Source organism: Erpetoichthys calabaricus, chromosome 6 (genome assembly GCF_900747795.2).
Source record: "Erpetoichthys calabaricus chromosome 6, fErpCal1.3, whole genome shotgun sequence".
Taxonomy (NCBI): domain Eukaryota; kingdom Metazoa; phylum Chordata; class Cladistia; order Polypteriformes; family Polypteridae; genus Erpetoichthys; species Erpetoichthys calabaricus.
In genome coordinates, this window is record NC_041399.2 from 217,204,445 (window position 1) to 217,223,259 (window position 18,815).

At 51.7% G+C, this 18,815-nt stretch overlaps 1 protein-coding gene and 2 gene segments (V, D, J or C); all 3 read right to left on the reverse strand.

Annotated features, from left to right (window-relative positions):
• Positions 1-712: 712 nt before the first annotated feature.
• On the reverse strand, positions 713-1,544 carry LOC127528350 (immunoglobulin lambda variable 3-12-like). The segment is given in 2 exon segments: positions 713-1,260; positions 1,461-1,544. Coding segments are annotated over 2 exon segments (603 nt in total).
• Positions 1,545-4,323: 2,779 nt separating this feature from the next.
• Positions 4,324-4,815, reverse strand: LOC114641841 (immunoglobulin heavy variable 3-30-like). The segment is given in 2 exon segments: positions 4,324-4,667; positions 4,755-4,815. Coding segments are annotated over 2 exon segments (405 nt in total).
• Positions 4,816-9,487: 4,672 nt separating this feature from the next.
• LOC114641839 (5-beta-cholestane-3-alpha,7-alpha-diol 12-alpha-hydroxylase-like) lies at positions 9,488-17,208 on the reverse strand. The gene has a single exon (XM_051928744.1). It carries the CDS (start codon positions 11,143-11,145, stop codon positions 9,610-9,612), a length of 1,536 nt encoding a protein of 511 aa, XP_051784704.1. The 5' UTR covers positions 11,146-17,208; the 3' UTR covers positions 9,488-9,609.
• Positions 17,209-18,815: the final 1,607 nt, after the last annotated feature.

An 18,815-nucleotide genomic window follows, 5' to 3' on the forward strand; every position in this document is an offset into this window, starting at 1 on the left:
ATGGAGTTGTGAGAACGTGAAGGGCCACCGCTGACACACTTAGGGACTCAAAGTCACTTTTAATGAAAGTCCCCACGAGCCAACTACAGTAAAGACAGCTGTGGTGCTCAGGTAGAATGTTGTCCCCTGGTCACTCTGCCTTTCTGATTCTGTTTGTCACTCAATCGGTGCAGTCAATGGACGGACTTTCTTCTTTAAAATGAGATTTGCTTTTGAATTGCTGACACCTCGCCTTTTGTAGGACGTCCCATTTCTTGCGTTGTCCTCGCAGACTCTGAATGTCGCCGCATGTCACCCTGTTTGATTTATTTTGTTTCTTTTCTTGCATACCCAGCAGATTGTCATCTCCTCGTTCTTCTGATCTTCACCCAGGAGAATCAGACAGTTGACATTTTTAGAAATGAGGGGGATGCACCTGTCACCTCACGCAGCTGCGCGCTGTCCCCTTCACTTTGAGGTCCGCGCGCCCACAGCAGCACGTCACCGACGACGCGTGACGTCACGCCCACGGAGCTGAGCACTCCTCGTGTCCATTTCTCTTTTGTCTGCTATTTGTTCCGTTCCGTTGTATTCCTTTCCTCCTTAAGGCTGTGCAGATGCAGATGCGCGATGTCGCCTGCTCGGCTCAACTGTCCGCCGTGGCCCTAAGGTGTGGACGCGATGGACATTTGCGAGCAGCGCCATGCAGGTCACTTTTCAGTTCGCGTTTATTTCATGGCATTAAAGAATTTTGCTGAACGGTCCACCTGAAGATGGCACGGCTACCTGCCCTCACGTCCATAATGAATGAACATCTGGGGCCACCAAACTGCGGCTGAAACTGACAACGAGGAGCTGCGAGTCGCCGGGTGCGCACGCGCATTGCGGTCTGCTCCTTCGCCGGTATGGCCAGCTGGCGGCGCACTTGACACGTTTTTGTGTCACCCGCTCGTGGGCCTGTGTGGCGGTGCGCTGACCAGACTGCGCAGAAGTAGGTGGCCTCGTCGGCTCTGCTCGTCTCCGTTATGATCAAGAAGGCCGCCTGTCGGTCCCGCTGTTTCGTGCAGGAGAATCTCCCGGCGAACGACTCCGCTTTTTCCTGAGTCGAGGTGTCCTGATAGTACAGAATCCACAGCAGCTCCGTGTCGCCTTTCTGACGGTACCAGTAAAACGTGGTGTCCCGGGTCGAGGAGCCCCCGATGCGACACTCGATCCGTGCCGGTCTGCCGTCCTTGAGCACCACGGAGCTCGGCTGGAAAAGAGTGGCGGACCACGAAGGAGCTGCCGGAGAACAAAAGAGGAACACGTTAAGCTAAAGAAATGAAGTGGGCTCAGTGGTTAGGGGGGCACCTCCACCCACCGTCAGCACGGGGAAGAACGAAAGAGAAGATCGGGCGGGGACACGGTGGCTGGTGTTGAGCACAAAGGCGCTATATAAATATATACATATAGGAGCTGGGGTGACAGTTATAGTCACTTACTGGCCAGCAGCGTTAGTGTCATGCAGCGCAGGAGATCAAGCTGTCGCCGTCGCATCTTCAGGGCCTTGTGACGCTTGTGACTTGTCAGCGCCTGGCCTTCACCGAGTGACTGTTTGGCTTACGGTGACAAATGAAGTGAGGGTGTATGACGCATGCCCACGACTGCCAGTCTCAGGCTTTTGGAACTTCCTTCCAAACGCTGCGATGGCATTCATCTCTTAGTTGTGAGTTGATGGAGTCAGGGTTTCATCCTCGTCATCAATTTCAAGGATTTCAAAGTGACCCCCTTCGTGGGCACTGCTGGGTGGGCTCACACCTCTCACGAAGGTCATTTTGTCAGTAAGACGTTGTCAGCGGGTGACAGCCCTGGGTCAAGCTGTGCACTCGGGTGTAAATGTGTGCTTGGACCGCTGCCCTGCCACCCCCCTGAAGTCCAAAGCCCCGTCCTGCTCATTTACGTGGTGCCCCCCAGGTCTACAGGAGGCATATGACTTGCGTGTGACAGTTAGGGCCAAGTGTGGGTAATAAAGAACAAGACTGGCACACGGGGAGAAGGTGCAAACTCGACACAGCCTGCGGCATTCAAACTGAGATCACAGAACTGTGAGGTAGCAGCGCCAACTGTTGTGCCACCAGAATGTGATGGCATATTTTAGTTTCACATTCTCATCTACCTGGACCAGGCATCCAAAGTGACTGCAAAAGAGAAGTCCTCAGTGAGGTCCAACCTTGACATCACCGGGTCACGGTGGGGACCAATAGTGGAGGTCTGACATTCGCAGATGGCGCCCCAAGGTCCCAATGACCTCCAGACAGGTGAAGAGAAGAACATGAAGAACTGAAGAAGAGGAGGTGAGGAGGACGAAGGTGGCATCAACACACAGTTTAAAGACACAAGAAAACACAACTTAGTAAGACGAGTCAACACGGGGACCCCAACATGTCACTACCAGTCTTTGACATTCTCTCATGGTGGCCAGTTGCATTTTCAATGTTCAGAGTGGCTTGTGAGCTCCCTTGATGTCAGGCGTCACCTCATGTCGTCTGTCATGTCAGAAGGGTGATGACATCGGACCACCTGGTGGGTTCAACTTGTGTGCACTTTAGACGTTATTGGGATTTGCACCATTAGTGGTCTGCAAAGTCACTCTAGTGCTCTGTGCCTGTGCCCTGTGAGGTGTGCCACACAAATGATACTGAACTGAATGGACAAGCCGGTCACTCTGCCGACCTCTCACCCCAAGCTAATGCACACGTCTCCTGAATTTGTGTCATTTTGTCAAGGGGACAGCCTTCAGTATAAGATGCTTGGTGGCATCGAGGGCCAATGGCTTCACACTCTTTTAGGTAGAAGGACCGCTCACTGTTGTCACATCAGATGTCATTCTCGTGCGATTTGCACAAGTTTGCTGTGTGCTTAGGCTCCCCTGCAGCTGCTTGTGAAGCTGCCTGATGGCAGATGGTGACTCAAACCCAGGCTGATGCCCCTGCTGGCACCATTACAATAGTTTAGGCAGCGTAATGAGAGCCAATCACAGGGCTGAATGTTCGTCACTAGTTGTCATCTCAATATTGGATATGTGAAGAAATGTGACAAACGAGAGGTGACTGTCCAGTCCTTTTGTCACTCGTTTCTTGAGCTGATAGCTAAGCTGTCCCCATATCTGCTCCAGATCCTTCTTAACGGGCCTCCAGGTTTCTCCTTCAGCTCCATGGCTTGGTAGTTTGTTGCAGACTTCCACAACTCCTCCTGGCATCAGGCCTAAATGGACGTTTGGTGTCCTCGAGGACACGACTCACCGTTGAGCTCTCAGAATTCTATTACATCAGCTTGGAGGATTCTGAGGACCTCGATGAGGTCTCCACACTGCTCGACACAACACGGGGTGAAGTCTCGGAGTCTGTGGCAGTGGGACATGTCCTGAAGTGTTGGGGTGCACCTGGTGGCCCTCCTCTGCCCACCTTCGAGTGAAAACTGAGGCAACAAAAATGTCCACTGAAGGTGATGAGAATGAAAATGGAAAGAAATCAGCAAGGCTTAATGAGGGAGGTGGCGACAAACTCTGAAGGTCAGCCATGTCAGCTGTGAGGATGAAGACCAGAAGATGATGAAGGTGTGAGCGGCGCACTCAGGAGGAGAGAAGGGGACAGACCACCCAGACCACGCTGAATGCAGCGCTTCAGAAACTGACCACGGCTTTAATGTTCACGTCCTTAATCGTGTGTACGTTTTTAAAAGTCTGTATTGTAATAATAATAGTAATAATTCATTACATGTATATAGCGCTTTTCTCAGTATTATTATTATCCATCCATCCATCCAATTTCCAACCCGCTGAATCCGAACACAGGGTCACGGGGGGCTGCTGGAGCCAATCCCAGCCAACACAGGGCACAAGGCAGGAACCAATCCCAGGCAGGGTGCCAACCCACCGCAGATTATTATTATTATTATTATTATTATTATTATTATTATTATTATTATTATTTCTTTGGTCCACAGAAATGTCGTTTGCCGAAATCACGTGGTTAGCGCATTCCAGGTCAGGACTTGACGCCGTTTTATTTATTTATTTATTTGTTTGTTTGTTTGATTGTTTGTTTGATTGTTTGTTTGATTGATTGATTGATTGATTGATTGATTGATTGATTCATTTCTTAATTTATTTTTGTATTCAAGGGAGTCTTTCGCGATTATTCCCATAAACCCACGCCTTTCGTGTTTGGATCCCCTTTACGTCACGTTGACATTTTCCTGTCACTTCGTGTCGGCTGGCGACTCCATTGGGGTCCTTGTCTTTTACTTGCACCCATGTATGGAGGGCGCCGGCCTTCTCTGTCGCTTGATCGTTCACAGCGGGCTTTATGAACGAGATGTCAGGGAGTTGAAGACAGCGTGACCCTCTCGGGCGGCGCAGTAGTAGACCCCGCTGTCCTCCGCTCTCGTGTCCGTGATGGTCAGCACGAACGTGTTCATCTCACTGGCTCGAACCACAAAGAACCGGTCACTCAGGGGGTCCAGGGTGGACTGCAGAGTGTCGTCGATGAAATAGGAGATCCAGTGCAGGTGCTGCGAGCGCGTCTCCCTGTACCAGTGGACCCCGTCGCCCACCGCCGGCACGCCGATCACCGCACACTCGATCCTGCAGATCTTCTGGGGGGTCCGCGAAACAGACCGGGGCTGCAGGATTTTCATAGCAGATGGCGCTAGTTAGAAAATAAAAGAAGAGAAGGGCCGCGTAAGTTCACTGGGGCTTAGCGTGGGGGAGGCTGAGGGCGGCCGTCAGGGCTTACCTGATAGAACAGCCAGGCGAAGCCCACCATAGAAGAAGACCAAGCAGCGCGCAGGGGTCATTGTCTTCAACGAGGAGTCACAGTAAAAGATGCCAGAGGTGCTACAGTGCACCAGCGAATGGCTATTTGGTAGCGGGGGCTTATGTTGGTTGGGGGGGGGGGGGGGGGGGGGGGGGTACACGCTAGGGGGTGTTTTGGGTTACTGTACAGTGTTCGAGCTTGAGTAGGACCGCCCTGAGCACAGAAGCCGAAATGTAACGAAAACAAGAGCGGGCGACATCCCCATCCGTTAGAGCAGTTCGGGCTGAATCGGGTCTGCGTCCTGAAATCGATGTGCGCAGGCGCAGCGAACCAGTGGCTGTCCTTCAGTACAGTGAAGAAAGACATCGACAACCGCGGATTGAATGGACCGGAGCCGAGTAACGACAAACGGCAGACATATTGGCCGGTAAGTGTGGATGTATGTGCGGGACACCGAGACTCAGGGAGGGACAGAGAGAGAGAGAGAGTGTGCCCGGTGACGGACTGACATCCCGGCCAGGCTTGAAAAGCGTTTTCCTTTTCTTGTAAGCACCTGTGACGTTTTCTGCTGCACATTGAGCTGCGACAATTGTGTGACAGGGCAACATAAAAGGAAATGTCGTTATTACGTTGCTGCGGGGCCTCCGTCGTCCTGAAATCGGGTCTTACTTAGTAAAGGAGGACCAAACATGGAGGGTCTTAGCTACACCACCGAGCCGCGATAAACCAAACAGACACTGCGAGATCGGGATAAACGGACGAGGGGACCCTGGGACCGGAGCGCGTGGCGGGGGTGCACAAATGCTTATGGGGGGCTGCTTGTGCTTTAAAAAGAAGAGGGAAAGAAAAATGTTTATGTAAACTGTAGCGAAAAAGACTGACATGAAAGGCACTATATAAACTAGATAGATAGATAGATAGATAGATAGATGAAAGGTGCTATATAATAGATAGATAGATAGATAGATAGATAGATAGATAGATAGATAGATAGATGAAAGGCGCTAAATAAGATAGATAGATAGATAGATAGATAGATAGATAGATAGATAGATAGATAGATAGATAGATAGATAGATAGATAGATGAAAGGCGCTATATAATAGATAGATAGATGGATATCCGTACTGTTGTACTCCCACCGTTAGTGACTGTCAAGAGCTCGTATTTTACCCGCGCATTTTATTGTTACTCCTATTGCGTGTACACGTGGGGCGGGCCGGGGGCGTGGCTGGGCGTGGCCTAGGGCGCTCAGAGCGGACCCTGTCGCCACCTGCTGGTCTTTTTTAGTATTTGACTTCCCAGCTCTGACCTTTGCTTTGCTTTTTGACGGTGGTCTTCTTCTGCTCCGTACCTTCCTCTGTGTCCGAGGGGTCTTCCTTCACCTGTGCCTTGCCTTGTTTAAGAGCAGACGTAAACTCCGAGCCCCTAAACTTTCATCATGGTGGTGTCTGCTGTTTTTATCCTGGGCTCCAGCGTTGTTTTGATTTTGCTGTTTTTTCGATTTTTTTTTAATAATTTACTTTTCTTTCTTTTGTTCTTTTTCATTATTTTGCTACTTTGTGTAGCGTCTTGTTGTCCCTTTGTCCCTTTTTGTTGTCACAGCTTGCTGCTCAAATCATTTCCGTTTGTTTTTTCCTCCAAGACAAGAGCAGAATTGCAGACATTTTGGCAAACGCATTTTTAATTTACAGCTCAAAACCTGAACTATCTGTTGGACACAAGTACTTGGACCCTCTGCTTTGGCTCAGGAGCCCCTCCATTCTATTGGCCACCATTGAGATGTTTCTACAGCACGTTTGAAGTCCACCTGAGGTCAGCTCGTTGGATTGGACTGATTAGGAAGGACACACAAACACAGCTGTCCACTGAAGGTCCCTCAGGTGAGCAGAGGTCAAAGGAGCGGCCACCAAGCTTAGAGAGGGGCAGACATCTGGAGATGGCTACCTAAGAGCCCAGTGGCCTCCGTGATTCACACCTTGAGGGGTCTTCTGTTTGCCTGGCCACACTAAGCGATGGAGGGAGAATGGCTTTGATAAGAGAGGTGACCAACAACCCAGCGGTGACTCAAGCTGAGCTCTGGACACCAGCGTGGAGACTGGAGAGCCTTCCAGAAGGATGACAATCACCCCAACACCCCACTGAGCTGAGCTTTGTGACAGAGTGGCCAGACAGAAGGCTCTCCTCAGTCAAAGAAGGGCACATGGGGGCTTAAAGGACCCTCAGCCTTTTCAGGTCGGCCCTGACACCTCGTCTTCCTCCTCAGTCCAATCCCACCACTTCTGCTTCTTCTCTTTTCCACAGCTTTGTGTTCTCCAAGCACTTCACGACCTGGTGTCCAGTCCAGGGTTGGCTCCTGCCTTACACACGCGCTGCTACGGTGGACTCTCAGTCTACAGCCACCCTGAAATGAAATACTTTGCTTGGCATGAAGGTGGTCAAAGTGACATTTGAGTGCCACCTACTGGACCAAAGGTCAATTACATGACTAAAGCCTAAGATGCTCCTCCATGTCAAATGTGTGGCCCCCTGTAGTGTGAGTCTCAGCTTTTGTACCCCAAATGTCTTACAACATCCTTATTTATTTTGATTTATTTAAGACCCCTCTAAGTGCCCCCTTACCCTTTTGCACATGAAGACAGTTTAGATGGCACTTTGTGCCCCTTGGTGGACTTTATTGTCCATTCTCTTAGAAGTCTTTTCTGAATGTGACCACCATGACACGACTCCAAACTGGGCTGGCATGTGATGTGGGGGAGGGCAGTGCCTTAAAGGCGCTATATTTCATGCAGAAGACCACCACAGAGAGAGTGCAGGACAAGAAGACAGGGGGTGAGATTTAGTGGGCATCTGCAGACCACCTGCATTCTGTGTACAATTTGAATCCCACCAGAGGGCGCTGTGTGGGGTAGGAGAGCCAAAGCGGCGAAGCCCATATGATGAAGGGACACTGCAGGGGACACCGGGAGTGTAGAAGTCGGCTGTTTGAAGTTGGGGTGCCGGACCACCAATCACGACAAGTCGGCCCCCTTAGTGATCGGGTCGCTGCTTTTTGGTAGTTGTGTGTGTTCCTATGACTGTAAGCCCCCATTCCTGCAGTGTCCCCCTCTTTAAATGCTCAGCGGTTATTAGAGAAACCTTCCTAGCTGTGTTGGTGATCAATAAGTAAAGCAAGTGGCTTCCTGGGCTTCAAGACGCTGACATTCTGGGCTCAAGATGGCCAAAACAGTACGAGACCACCTGGCAGGAAACTGAAGACCCTCTTCAAGGTGTCCCCTGCTGTGTAAGACACCAGAGGGTAAAAGAAGTGGAAGGTCCAAATGCAGCTCAGATCAGAGTGTGCGACACGCAGTTCCTCCGCAGGTGGGCTGCCTCCTTAAACAGCAGCGCCACCTGCTGGTCCCTGTGGCTCACTGCCACGTTCAGGTCACAGGTCAGGCCACTGCTGCTGGGTGCTTGTGAGGAGACCCCCTAACTGTGCAGTCTAAGGTGGGGTCTGATGTCTACACAGCCAGGTCACTGCAAGATGGCACTTGGAGAGTGGGGCAGCAATGCCAGTCTGCCAGCGTTATATGTGCCAATGAAAAGAAAGCTGGCAGGACCACCAAATCCTGTTTTCAAGTGTGGGGGGGGGGGGGTAGCCATCTGCATTACTCACGGACTTTGAGTGGTGGTCTGAGTGTCACCTGACCCCGCTCCGCACTCTCCCATAATTCACTAAGAGACCCCCACACACCTTTGTACTTTTATACATTGGGGGCCGCGTCTCCGTTCTGTTTGTGTTCACCTCACCTTTAAACTGAAGTGAGGAGATTGAAGTCATCAGGGTGGTCTGAGGGGGCCGAGAGCTCAAAGGGGGCAATGCGTCTTAATACTTCAAACAAAAGTCCCATAAACTGAACTGCCGGACCCGAGGACACAAACGCAAACCAAAAGGGCCACCTGAGGACCGAACCAAAAATCGGGAGTCCAAGAAACACTGCAGGACCAGGCCCGTGGCCCCCGGCTCAGAGTGAGGCCTCGGGGGGCTGTCACGATGTGCATTGTGCTTCATGGCCCACCTCCTTGGAGTCAAACCTGAACAACAACAACAACTCAAAATCAAAGGGAAGGCAGGGTGGCCCTCGGGCTGAAGAGTGACAGGTCACCGTGTTAGCACAATGGGTGGGATGTCTCCATACTTCACGACCCCGACGGCACTGACGCCAGGTGAATTACGACCCACCTGGGCTGTCAATCTGCATGACGCACTGGCGCCCCCTCCAGGTTTGGCTCCTGCCTCGTATGTCTAAGACTGACCCGGACGGGTACAGGCGGGCGAGTTTTAAAGACCACTTGGGGTTAAGGAGAAGCTGCAAAGAAACGCATTGAAGATCAACAAATGAGTTTGGGAGACATTGGCCTGAAGAAGCTCCCAGCAAGGCAGTCCATCATTAGGGATCTCCATCATAACACAATAAAAGGCGCTATATCAAGTGACAGAGTCAACGATTTGAAAGCACAGCTTCACCACGTGGCCACTCTGTGTGGACAGCTGAAGGTGGTAAAGGGGGTGGCAGAGCGAATCACACAATAGGTAAAAGACGACAGGTGACACTCAGCATCCAAAGACACGCTAAGCTTTATTCCTGGGCACATGCGGCACAACACACCCTGGAAGGCATTACAGTGAAAGGCGCTATAAACAGCAGAAGCTTAGTAAACCCCTCTGACTAAACCTTGGACCCTGAAGGCTACTGGGGAAAGGCACGACCTGCATTTGGACCCCAGGATCTGCCGTGTGCCCCCTTCCATCCCAGCCGTGCTGGAGATGAGGGACTCACACAGACCACCCCTAAAACCTTAGCCGATATCTGAAGCGGACATCAAGGGTGGGCTGTGTTAAGCCAATACTCCAGCGGGTCATGTCGGCGGCGGTGATCTCCTCATCAGGCCTCAGCAGCTCCAAATCAAAGTACGTCAGCATGAGGAAGACAAACTGCTTGAGCTCATTGGAGGCGAAGAAGCGGCCCGGGCATATGGAGCCCCCGGCCCCCCAGGGCATGTTGTAGAACTTCAGCTTTTTGCCATCTTTGTAGAAGTCTGTCTTTTTGGTGCGCTGGGGCGTGAGGAAGCGGTCGTACTTGAAGGTTTGGGGCTCAGGATGAATGCTGGGGTCCATCTGGGCCGCGACGTACGGAAAGAGAGACACCCAGTCCCCCTTTCGAAGGGCGAACTCCCTGCCATCTGCCATCTTCAGCTTCATGTCCTGCACGACGGCACGCGTGAGCACCGGAGCTGCCGTCAGCCGAAGCGTCTCCTCCACGGCGCTGTCCAGCACAGGGGTCCTGAGGAGCATGTCTCTGGTGAGGTCAATAGGTGGGCCTCCAGGGTAGACCTGCTGGCCATTGTCTTTCAGGACCCTGTCCACCTCCTCCTGGACGGCCTTCATGGCTTCGGGGTGCCTCATGAGGTAAAAAAGCAGCCAGAAGGCGGAGGGCCCCGTGTTGCCCTGTGAAACAAAGAGAAGCACCAACATGAACCTGTCCAGCATGGGCCGTCGCACTCCTCGCTCCTCCCTTTCTTGGCACTGCTCCGTCACCCATCGGCTGGTGTTGTCCTTCTCCCGCAGCTTCTCCACAGACAGCGCCCTCCAGAAGAGCCTCTTGAGCCTCTCGGCCTCCATCTTACGTCTGGGGGGCAGCACGCCAAAGGCCAGGTGGGAGACGAGCTGGTCGTACTTGCTGAACTCGAGGAAGAGCTCCTCAGACTCCAGGCGGTCCTGCTCATCCGCCTTCTGAAGGGTGTCCGCTGACTCAGAGCTGGCTGTGCCAAAAATAGCCAAGTAGCTGGCCCGGAAAACAATGTTGTAGGAGAAGCGGTACAGGCTGTCCTCAGTCCAGGGGTCCGTCCCCTCGGCCGAGCCGAGGCCGTGCAGCATCAGCTTCTGCAAATTGGTCATCATGGCCTGAGTCATGAGCACCAAGCTGTCCCCCATCAGGTGCTTCTTAGTGGACAACTGGACCAGTTTGTGGTCTTCCTCCAGTGCGTGATAACCAAACACCCTCCTGACCAGCTGCTCTGCAAATATGCTGAAGTTCAGCTTCTCCTGGGCTTCCCTGACCACGGATCCAAAAGACAGGGGGTCCATGAGGAAGGTGAAGTAGTGCCCCCCAATCTGCACCGTGAAGATGTCGCCATGCTTCTTCTGCATCTTCTTCAGAAAGTTAGCAGGGTCCTTTCGGAAGTCCATCACATGTCCCAGCCAGGGCAGGGGGCCTTTGTCCAGTGGGGGCTCTCCGGGGCGCCTCCTCCGGAAAGCTCCAAGGTAGTAAAGGGCACTGGTCAGGCAGAGGAGCAGCGCCAGCAGGACGGGCAGCAGGAGGGCCATGTCGCCAGGGGTCCCGAGCAGTGGAATGAGAGCTCGGCGGGCGAGGAGGAATGAAGAGAGGGGTGAGGACTCCGCCCCCCTGCGAGCGGCACTCGGGGGCGTGGTCAAGGACTGAGAATTCAATAGAAAGGGGGGGGGGCTTAAAGGGGTGGGCAGAGGACACCAGAGAGACAGAAAGACCCTGAAGGCACCCTGGGGCGACGCTCTCGTTTGTGATGAGGCTTCTCAGAAAAGTCATCTGAAAAGATCAGGGGCTACAAAATGGAGGGATGGCTGTGCTGCCTGGCCGGACCTCAAATATGAAGGACAACGGTTAGCAGGGGCTGCTGGGAAAACACGTCACCAGGTATAGCGCCCTCCACAGTTCATGGCAAGTGTGCAACAAGATTATTGTTATTATCCTTCCTGGGACCCCCTGCCGCTCAATGGCTCTGCGCAGAACTTTCTTTTGGTTTTTAATTTTGCTTCACTTAGAAGGTCAGAAAATAGAAATCTAAATATGCAAATGAAGAGGCACATCGGGGTACCAGCCAGTGGTCCCCAGATATCAGAGTGGCCAAGTGGACAGAGCAGAGTGGCAGCAAAGGCACAAAGTCCTCAGATGAGTTAGACTGCCCGATGGAGGGGGTCCGGACAAGAGGCGGGGCTAAGACCGGAACAGGAAGTGACCTCAGTTTGAAAGCTTCTAGAAAACGAGAGGATGGGGATTTAAAGCACCCCTCTTGACCTGACAATGCCCCCCATATGTAAACCCCCGTTGTGGCAGACATCTAAGTGATGGAAGGACCGGGGGTGGGGGGGGTTGGGGGGAGTGGGCTCAGGACATTATCTCCCCTGGGACGCTAGAGGGCAGCCCCCCCCCAAGTTGCTGTGGCACCACGAATTCCTACAGAACATACTGGGAGTCGGGAGGAAGAGGGACGAAAGCTTGCTGGGAGGAGTGGAGGCGGAGAGAGAGAGAGAGAGAGATTGAGAATAAAAGAGAAGAAAGAAAGAAAGAAAGAAAGAAAGAAAGAAAGAAAGAAAGAAAGAAAGTGTGATTTTGTGTTGTATTGTGCTTAGGACCGTGCTGGGTGGTACAGGTGGGAAACGAGAACAAAAGAAAAAGAAACTGGTGTCCTGTGTCTGTCTGTGTCAGGTTTGGGGGGCAGGAGCGCCCCCTGCAGGCCACAAGATATACTGTACATACACACAGTAGAGATAAATCGAGAGAGAGAGAGATTTGAACATTTACAGTACTGATGTAAATCTGGGTCTCTGTGCTCTCCTTCTGTCTCTGTCTTTCCAACAGATGGCACATCACAAACACTTGCAGTCCTGCGTTTTATGACTATAAATGTTTTTGATGAGCCACCTGTTGGAAAGGCAAATGCAGTGCATTATTACTACATGCATTACAAAATACATTCCAATTGATGGCACTGCAAGCATGAACACTGAGGTCTGCTTTGGCTATTCAGATTTCTCCCCATCTCAGACTCTCTACACCCACACACACACACACATACACACACACACGCACACACACACACACACAGCATAGTTTGTACATGCACCAAAGTAACTAAAAAGGAAAACAATTTAAAAGATCAAAATCTTCTGACTTGGCAGTCCAGGTCCCTGTGAGGCGCTATACAGGCATATAAAGGACCCCCCTTCCCATTTCTTGACACACTTCTGCTGAACGATTTGTTGTGGGGAAGTCCTCAGTGTTGGTGTGTCACAGAGAGGATCACAATGGCACTCTCTTCTTTACGACCTCCAGGGGGTCCAGAGTGTCTGCCCTTTTAATGAGCTTGTTGACTCGGTGGTCCTCTCTTGACATGATGTCACCAGCCCAGCCCACCACAGTTGCCATCACAAAGTTGTAGAAGATATGAAGGACGTCACAACCCTCATTAAAGATCTGCAGTCTCCTAAGGGAGAAGAGCCTGCTGTGCCCTTTCTTCTTTTGTTCCTCTCTATTATGAGACCAGTCCATCCAGTCATTAATGCGGACCCCCAAGTACTTGTAGGAGTAGACCACCTCCACATCCACCCCCTGAATGGTGACTGGGCACAGAGGCTCTTCAGTCAATAAGCAGTTCTTTGATTTTGCTGATGTTCAGTTGCAGGCAGTTCTCCCCCTGACTCCCCCTTATCAGGACCCCCCCAGGTGACCACAGGTGTGCAGAGTGACAGGCCTGTGTCTTGTGCTGCTCCAGTGTTGCTCACTCAGTCCTTGAGCCTTATCAACTGGTGGTCTGCCCGAGAGATGCTCCATCACCAGGTCACCCACCTGCAGATCTCTGAGGTGCCCCCTTAACAGGGATGGCACTGAAGAGATGAGCCCTGTGGAGCAGACAGATGATGGCTTCCTCCACTCCAGTCTCTGATTGACAAGCCGTGGTGGGTCCAGGTGGTCCACCACAAGATGACCGGCCTCTCGGGGGTCTTCATGATTTGAGGTGTATGGGTGTGTTGATTACAGAAAGCAAGTCATCCTCAAAGAGGACAAATCAGTCATCAGGCAGGACAGGAGCTCTCCATTGTATCTTTCAATTACTGCTCAGCAAAATGCCTTTAGGAAGCAGAGTGCTACATCATCATCATCATCATCATCATCATCATCACCGTCAGCACGATCAGAGAAACAGAGGATACAGGTCCATTTGATCAACTGCTGAATGCCAGTGTCTATCAGGACATACATTTGCTCGGGTTGCTTCGCTGGTTGGCACCTAACTTGGCACCTATATATAAACTCAGTCTCTTTTATTCTTGTTTATTTGGGTTGACATGTCTGCGTGTACAGGAAGTGTCCAGTCTTGTTGAATACGGGTCACCTGGTCACCTTTCCCATCCTTGTCTGTGTTGTTCACTTGACCCTCATTGCGTTTCCTGTTGGGCCTGAGCGGGTGGGTGCCATCTATTAACCCTTGATGCTGTTTCTTTAAGAGGAATGCCATGTCACCCTAAAGCTATTCTTGCACATACAGAAGGTGACGAGGTGGCCTCCCACAGCAGTGGCATTTTCTGGAGCCTCAGTGACAGACTTATTCTGCGTTGGCCTTTGAGAACTCAAGTGACTCCATGTGGTCCCACAGCTGAATCCTCATCCATACTGGTGGTCAGAGGTGGGCTCGTTGGTGGGGTTCTGAAGTAGCAGGGATGGTGTGGAAGGAATGGTCACTGGAAGAAGGAGGCGGTGGGAAGGAAGGTCTATTTAAAAACTCAGTTCAGGACGTCATCATTGCCCACATCTCCTGCTGGCAGGTGAGCCCCCCTGTGATGTCAAGTCCTTTCCAGATATCCTTCGTGTTGTCACTCATGTCACCAAGCAGCTGAAGGGCTTGAAGAATAAGGGGAACACATCTGCCCAGGGGGTGGCAGGGTGCCCTAACGCTCTTTCTAAATTCCCTGCAGGAAATCCCACCAGAGCCACGGCCTCGACTCGGGACACGCCACTTCCGGCCCCGGGCCCGAGGACGACGTCACTTCCGCCAGACCTCCTATTAACTGTCACTCCATTCCTCTGGAGGGCAGGTCTGCTTTGCACTTACAAGAACACATTACACATTACATGGGTGGGAAGTCTCGTCTCGTGACGGAGTTCTTCTGGGTTTTCTATTTTAGCTTCACTCGGCTTTGTCTTCAGCACTCTGTGGGTGTCCTTCGTAGCGCTGGATGTTCTCTTCTTGTCATTCAGCAGACCCCTGGGCTCCTCGGTTACACTGCACAACAATTTGTTTGAACAGTCTCCCTTCCTGAACAGTTTTTGCTGATTGTGACAGCAAATCTACTTTGGGTTTTACTGCATCACTCAAGCTGTTTGGTCCCCTTTGTGTTTCACACAAGCTATTAAAGTCAACAGAATTCAGCGTGTTCTGCTCCGTAGTCAATGTCTGCTGCATCACGTTGTAGTCAGCGAGCATTGACAGATTCCAGTTGCCCTGGTATTGTCTCTCCATCGTAGCAACGTCCTGCTGAAACCTTTCACCGTCTTCATCACTGACAGCACTGAGATTCGCAGGGAAGAAGAAGTCCAAGTGTGAGTGAAGGAAATGAATCTCGAGTGCCATGTTACACTTCATTGTCTTGTATGCTTTGAGAAGTTTGTCTACCAGCTGAACGGAGTTTGGGGCTCTGGAATTGCCCAGAAAATTGTCAACAACGTCTTTGAAGGCTCTCCAGGCCACAACTAACAGATCTTCAAACCGCTTGTCATTCATAACAGGTCTGATCTGGGGGACAACAAGAATGTCCTCTGTGTTATTCTTGGGAGCATCGGTCTTAAATAACGAAAACCTTCGCCTTCCTTGTTCAGTGCTTTCACGAAACTCTTCACGAGTCCCAGTTTTATGTGAAGAGGAGGCAAAAATATCTCTGCCAGGTTGACAAGTGATTCGTGTGCCACATCTTTCTGTCCTGGAACTAACTTTTTACGGAGTGGCCAGTTCTGTCGACTCTTTGGCACGGCCGTCCCGTTCACAGATGAGACAACAGTACTCTGTATGGCCGAGCTGCAGTCCTAGTAACAGAGCGACGTCTTGAAGATCTCCGCAGATATTCCAGTTGTACCTGCTCTACTGGACGGGCTTCAGCCCCAGTTTCATATTCTCGTACGTTTCTTTCATGTCTGCTGCATAGCCAACAGGTACTGGAGGATAAACGTCACCATTGTGGAGCAGAACAGCTTACAGGCTCAACACTGACGAGTCAATGAAGAGACGCCACTCCTCTGGTGTGATCACAACCCAAGGCCGAGAACGATCCTTCAATGTCACAACAGAAACAGAGACTGTTGACTGTTCTATCAGGATCAGGTCGTCCTCGAAACACCGAAATGTCCATACCTGGTGACAGCAAACACCATTCCTGCAGTCTTGAGCCCAGCAGCTCGGCTTTTGCTTTCGACAGACCCAAATCTCTGACCAAACCGTTCAATTCAGGCCGTGTGACCAGGTGTGGATCACCTGATGAGCGACTGGTTCAAAATCGATGTCACTGTCCGTACCCTGCATTGCAGTTTCTTCATCGGGTTCGTCTAAGGTCCAGTCCTCTGATGGTTTTGGAATTGGAAGTAACCGTCCATCACATGGTCTTTCTGGTCTCATCATATCATCAGAACAGCAAACAGCATCGTCTTTCGAGGGCCTCTGTGCCAGGCTCTCAGACTGGCATCACATGTCGCACAGCAAATGTCAGGCGTCCATTCCTTGTCTTGATCACCAGCTGAAATACAGATGATAAGCTTTCTTCACAAGAGCAGTCATCCAGCATCTCTGAGGCCCGAGTTGATATTCGCCACACACAGATAGAGCAGGATGTATGGCGGCTGTGACGACACTGACGAGACACCAGACGTCTCTGGCATCGAGCTTACTTCCTGTTCTGTCGCCTCAGTCCTCTGCTTTACTCTACTGATACTCGTACATACAACACTCCGTCCATCCATCCATTATCCAACCCGCTATATCCTAACTACAGGGTCACGGGGGTCTGCTGGATCCAATCCCAGCCAACACAGGGCGCAAGGCAGGAAACAAACCCCAGGCAGGGTGCCAGCCCACCACAGGGCACACACACCCACACACACACATAACCTGCATGTCATTGGACTGCAGGAGGAAAGCCAAGCAGACACGGGGAGAACATGCAAACTCCACCCGGGAAGCAAACCCAGATGGGTCTCCTTACTGCGAGGCAGCAGCGCTACCCACTGTGCCACCGTGCCGCCTTTACATACATACATACACACTATCTCTATTAACCAAATGAGCAGTATCGGTGTATGCCAGCCACCTTTACAGCATGCTGAGACAGCGTCAAGCTCGTTCAGACCTGCCCAGGATGCCAACTTTCACAGAACAGATGCCAACCTGCCCTGATTCCAATGTCCTGGACATGCCCAGGCTACACAAACTGTTGTTGAGAAGTCACTTACGGGAGCGAAAATGTTTGGATACAAGATAAGAAAATATCAGGACAAAACTGAAATGGTACATGATGGGCACATTGTGATCAGCACCCAAAAATCTACAAGACTCACCCAACGGTGTTTGAGGGTCCCACCACGGCAACTGCTCCCAGTGAGAGGGAGTAATGAAAGTCACAAGTCAGTCGGGCCTCACCTTGGGTCTGCAGCTGAACTTGTGACGGTCGGGCCGCATCTCCTGAGACCACTCTGTGGGGCTGAAGCCCACATCTAAAGACCCCTTGGAGCCGATGACCTGAGCGAGCCGTCACTCGCTCTTGCTTGTCATCATTTTTACACGAGACTGAGTGAAAGTTAAATGATGAAGGTTTTACGTTGCGCCTTGCAGGTCCCAGCAGGAGGCTGCCGGGTTTCAAATGCCAGCCATGGCTGAGCCATTCTGACTTGTGTGAGAGGGTGACGTGAAGTGTGGCTTGGCGTCCCTCCCACAATTTCCTCCTGCCTGGTGTCTGGAGGCTGTTGGGGTGGACTGCATGACCTGCCGTGAGCCCAAAATGGACCAAGCAGGCCCTGGAAATGGCTGAAAGGACCTTAGCAGGTAGCTGGCACTGTTTAATGTCTCATCAATGTGTGCCCAGCCAGGTGGGAACGGGTTGGTGAAGGCACAGGAATCAGCAGCTGCAAACTGAAATGCGCTACAAAGGTGTGACAATAAACATCGAGGACGACACTGAAGTGTCTGCTCAGTGCAGGGAGAGGCAACGTTCTGTAAGGATGGCATTTCGAATGCCTTCACTGACCCAGACAGAACTTTCTAGATGGATGGACGAGGCTGACGGCATGGAGGGTCTCCTTGTGTTCATCAAAGGTCAGCGAAACAGGTGGTGGCAGGCATTGGCTCCAAGTGGTCCCTCTCCTGGGGTACAAGGCACCGCCAGGGCGTGACATTGGCCAAAGCAACACATGGCAGACTGGCCAGGAAGTGGCCACGGGGCTGGCACAGAAAAGCGGAGGAAGGCCTGAGTGCAAGCACAGGATAAGCACGTCCGAGTGTGTAGTCACTCGGGTCCTCGGTGGGCTGCTTTCTTAAAGAGTACACACCAGACAGCAGTGCCATCTGTAGGAGCACAAGTCCATGCAGCAGCCCAGTGCCACGTCGAGTGGCACTCAGAGGTCCGAGGCTGTGTGCTTATGAGGAGGTCTTCAGAGTCCCCATGAGTGGACCCCCCGTCTGCTTTGGAAGGAAACGTCCAAATAAGCAAGCAGGGATTGTGTGGTGTGCTTGTGTACGAGAAGCTGTCAAAGCCGGGGGGCATACCCCAGCAGGAGCAGACATCTGTGTGACCCTCGGGGTGCCCACCGGTAGGCTGTGCCCATCTAACCTCGCGCCACGCTACTGCAGGACTCGCAAACACACACCACATTTGTATCTTTCTGCTCTTATGCATTAACAAAGGAAAATGTGTCACATTCCTCTTCCCATTTCTGTCCCAACGTGTCACATTTCTGTTTCCCCCTCGCCTTTAAATTTGACAACTACTTGTAGCTGCATGAGCTGACAGGTGACAGGGACATTTGTAAAGTCAAAAGGCACGGGACACAACCACACAACATGGTGGCCCACAAAGAGACAAGAGTGTGGCTTTAGCAAAGTGACGACCCCACCGTCTAAAAAGAGAAGTGGACAATGACAATCAGGGGACCTCGACCAGGGCAGGGATGTGAAAAGTACAAAGTGAAGAATCGACCAACA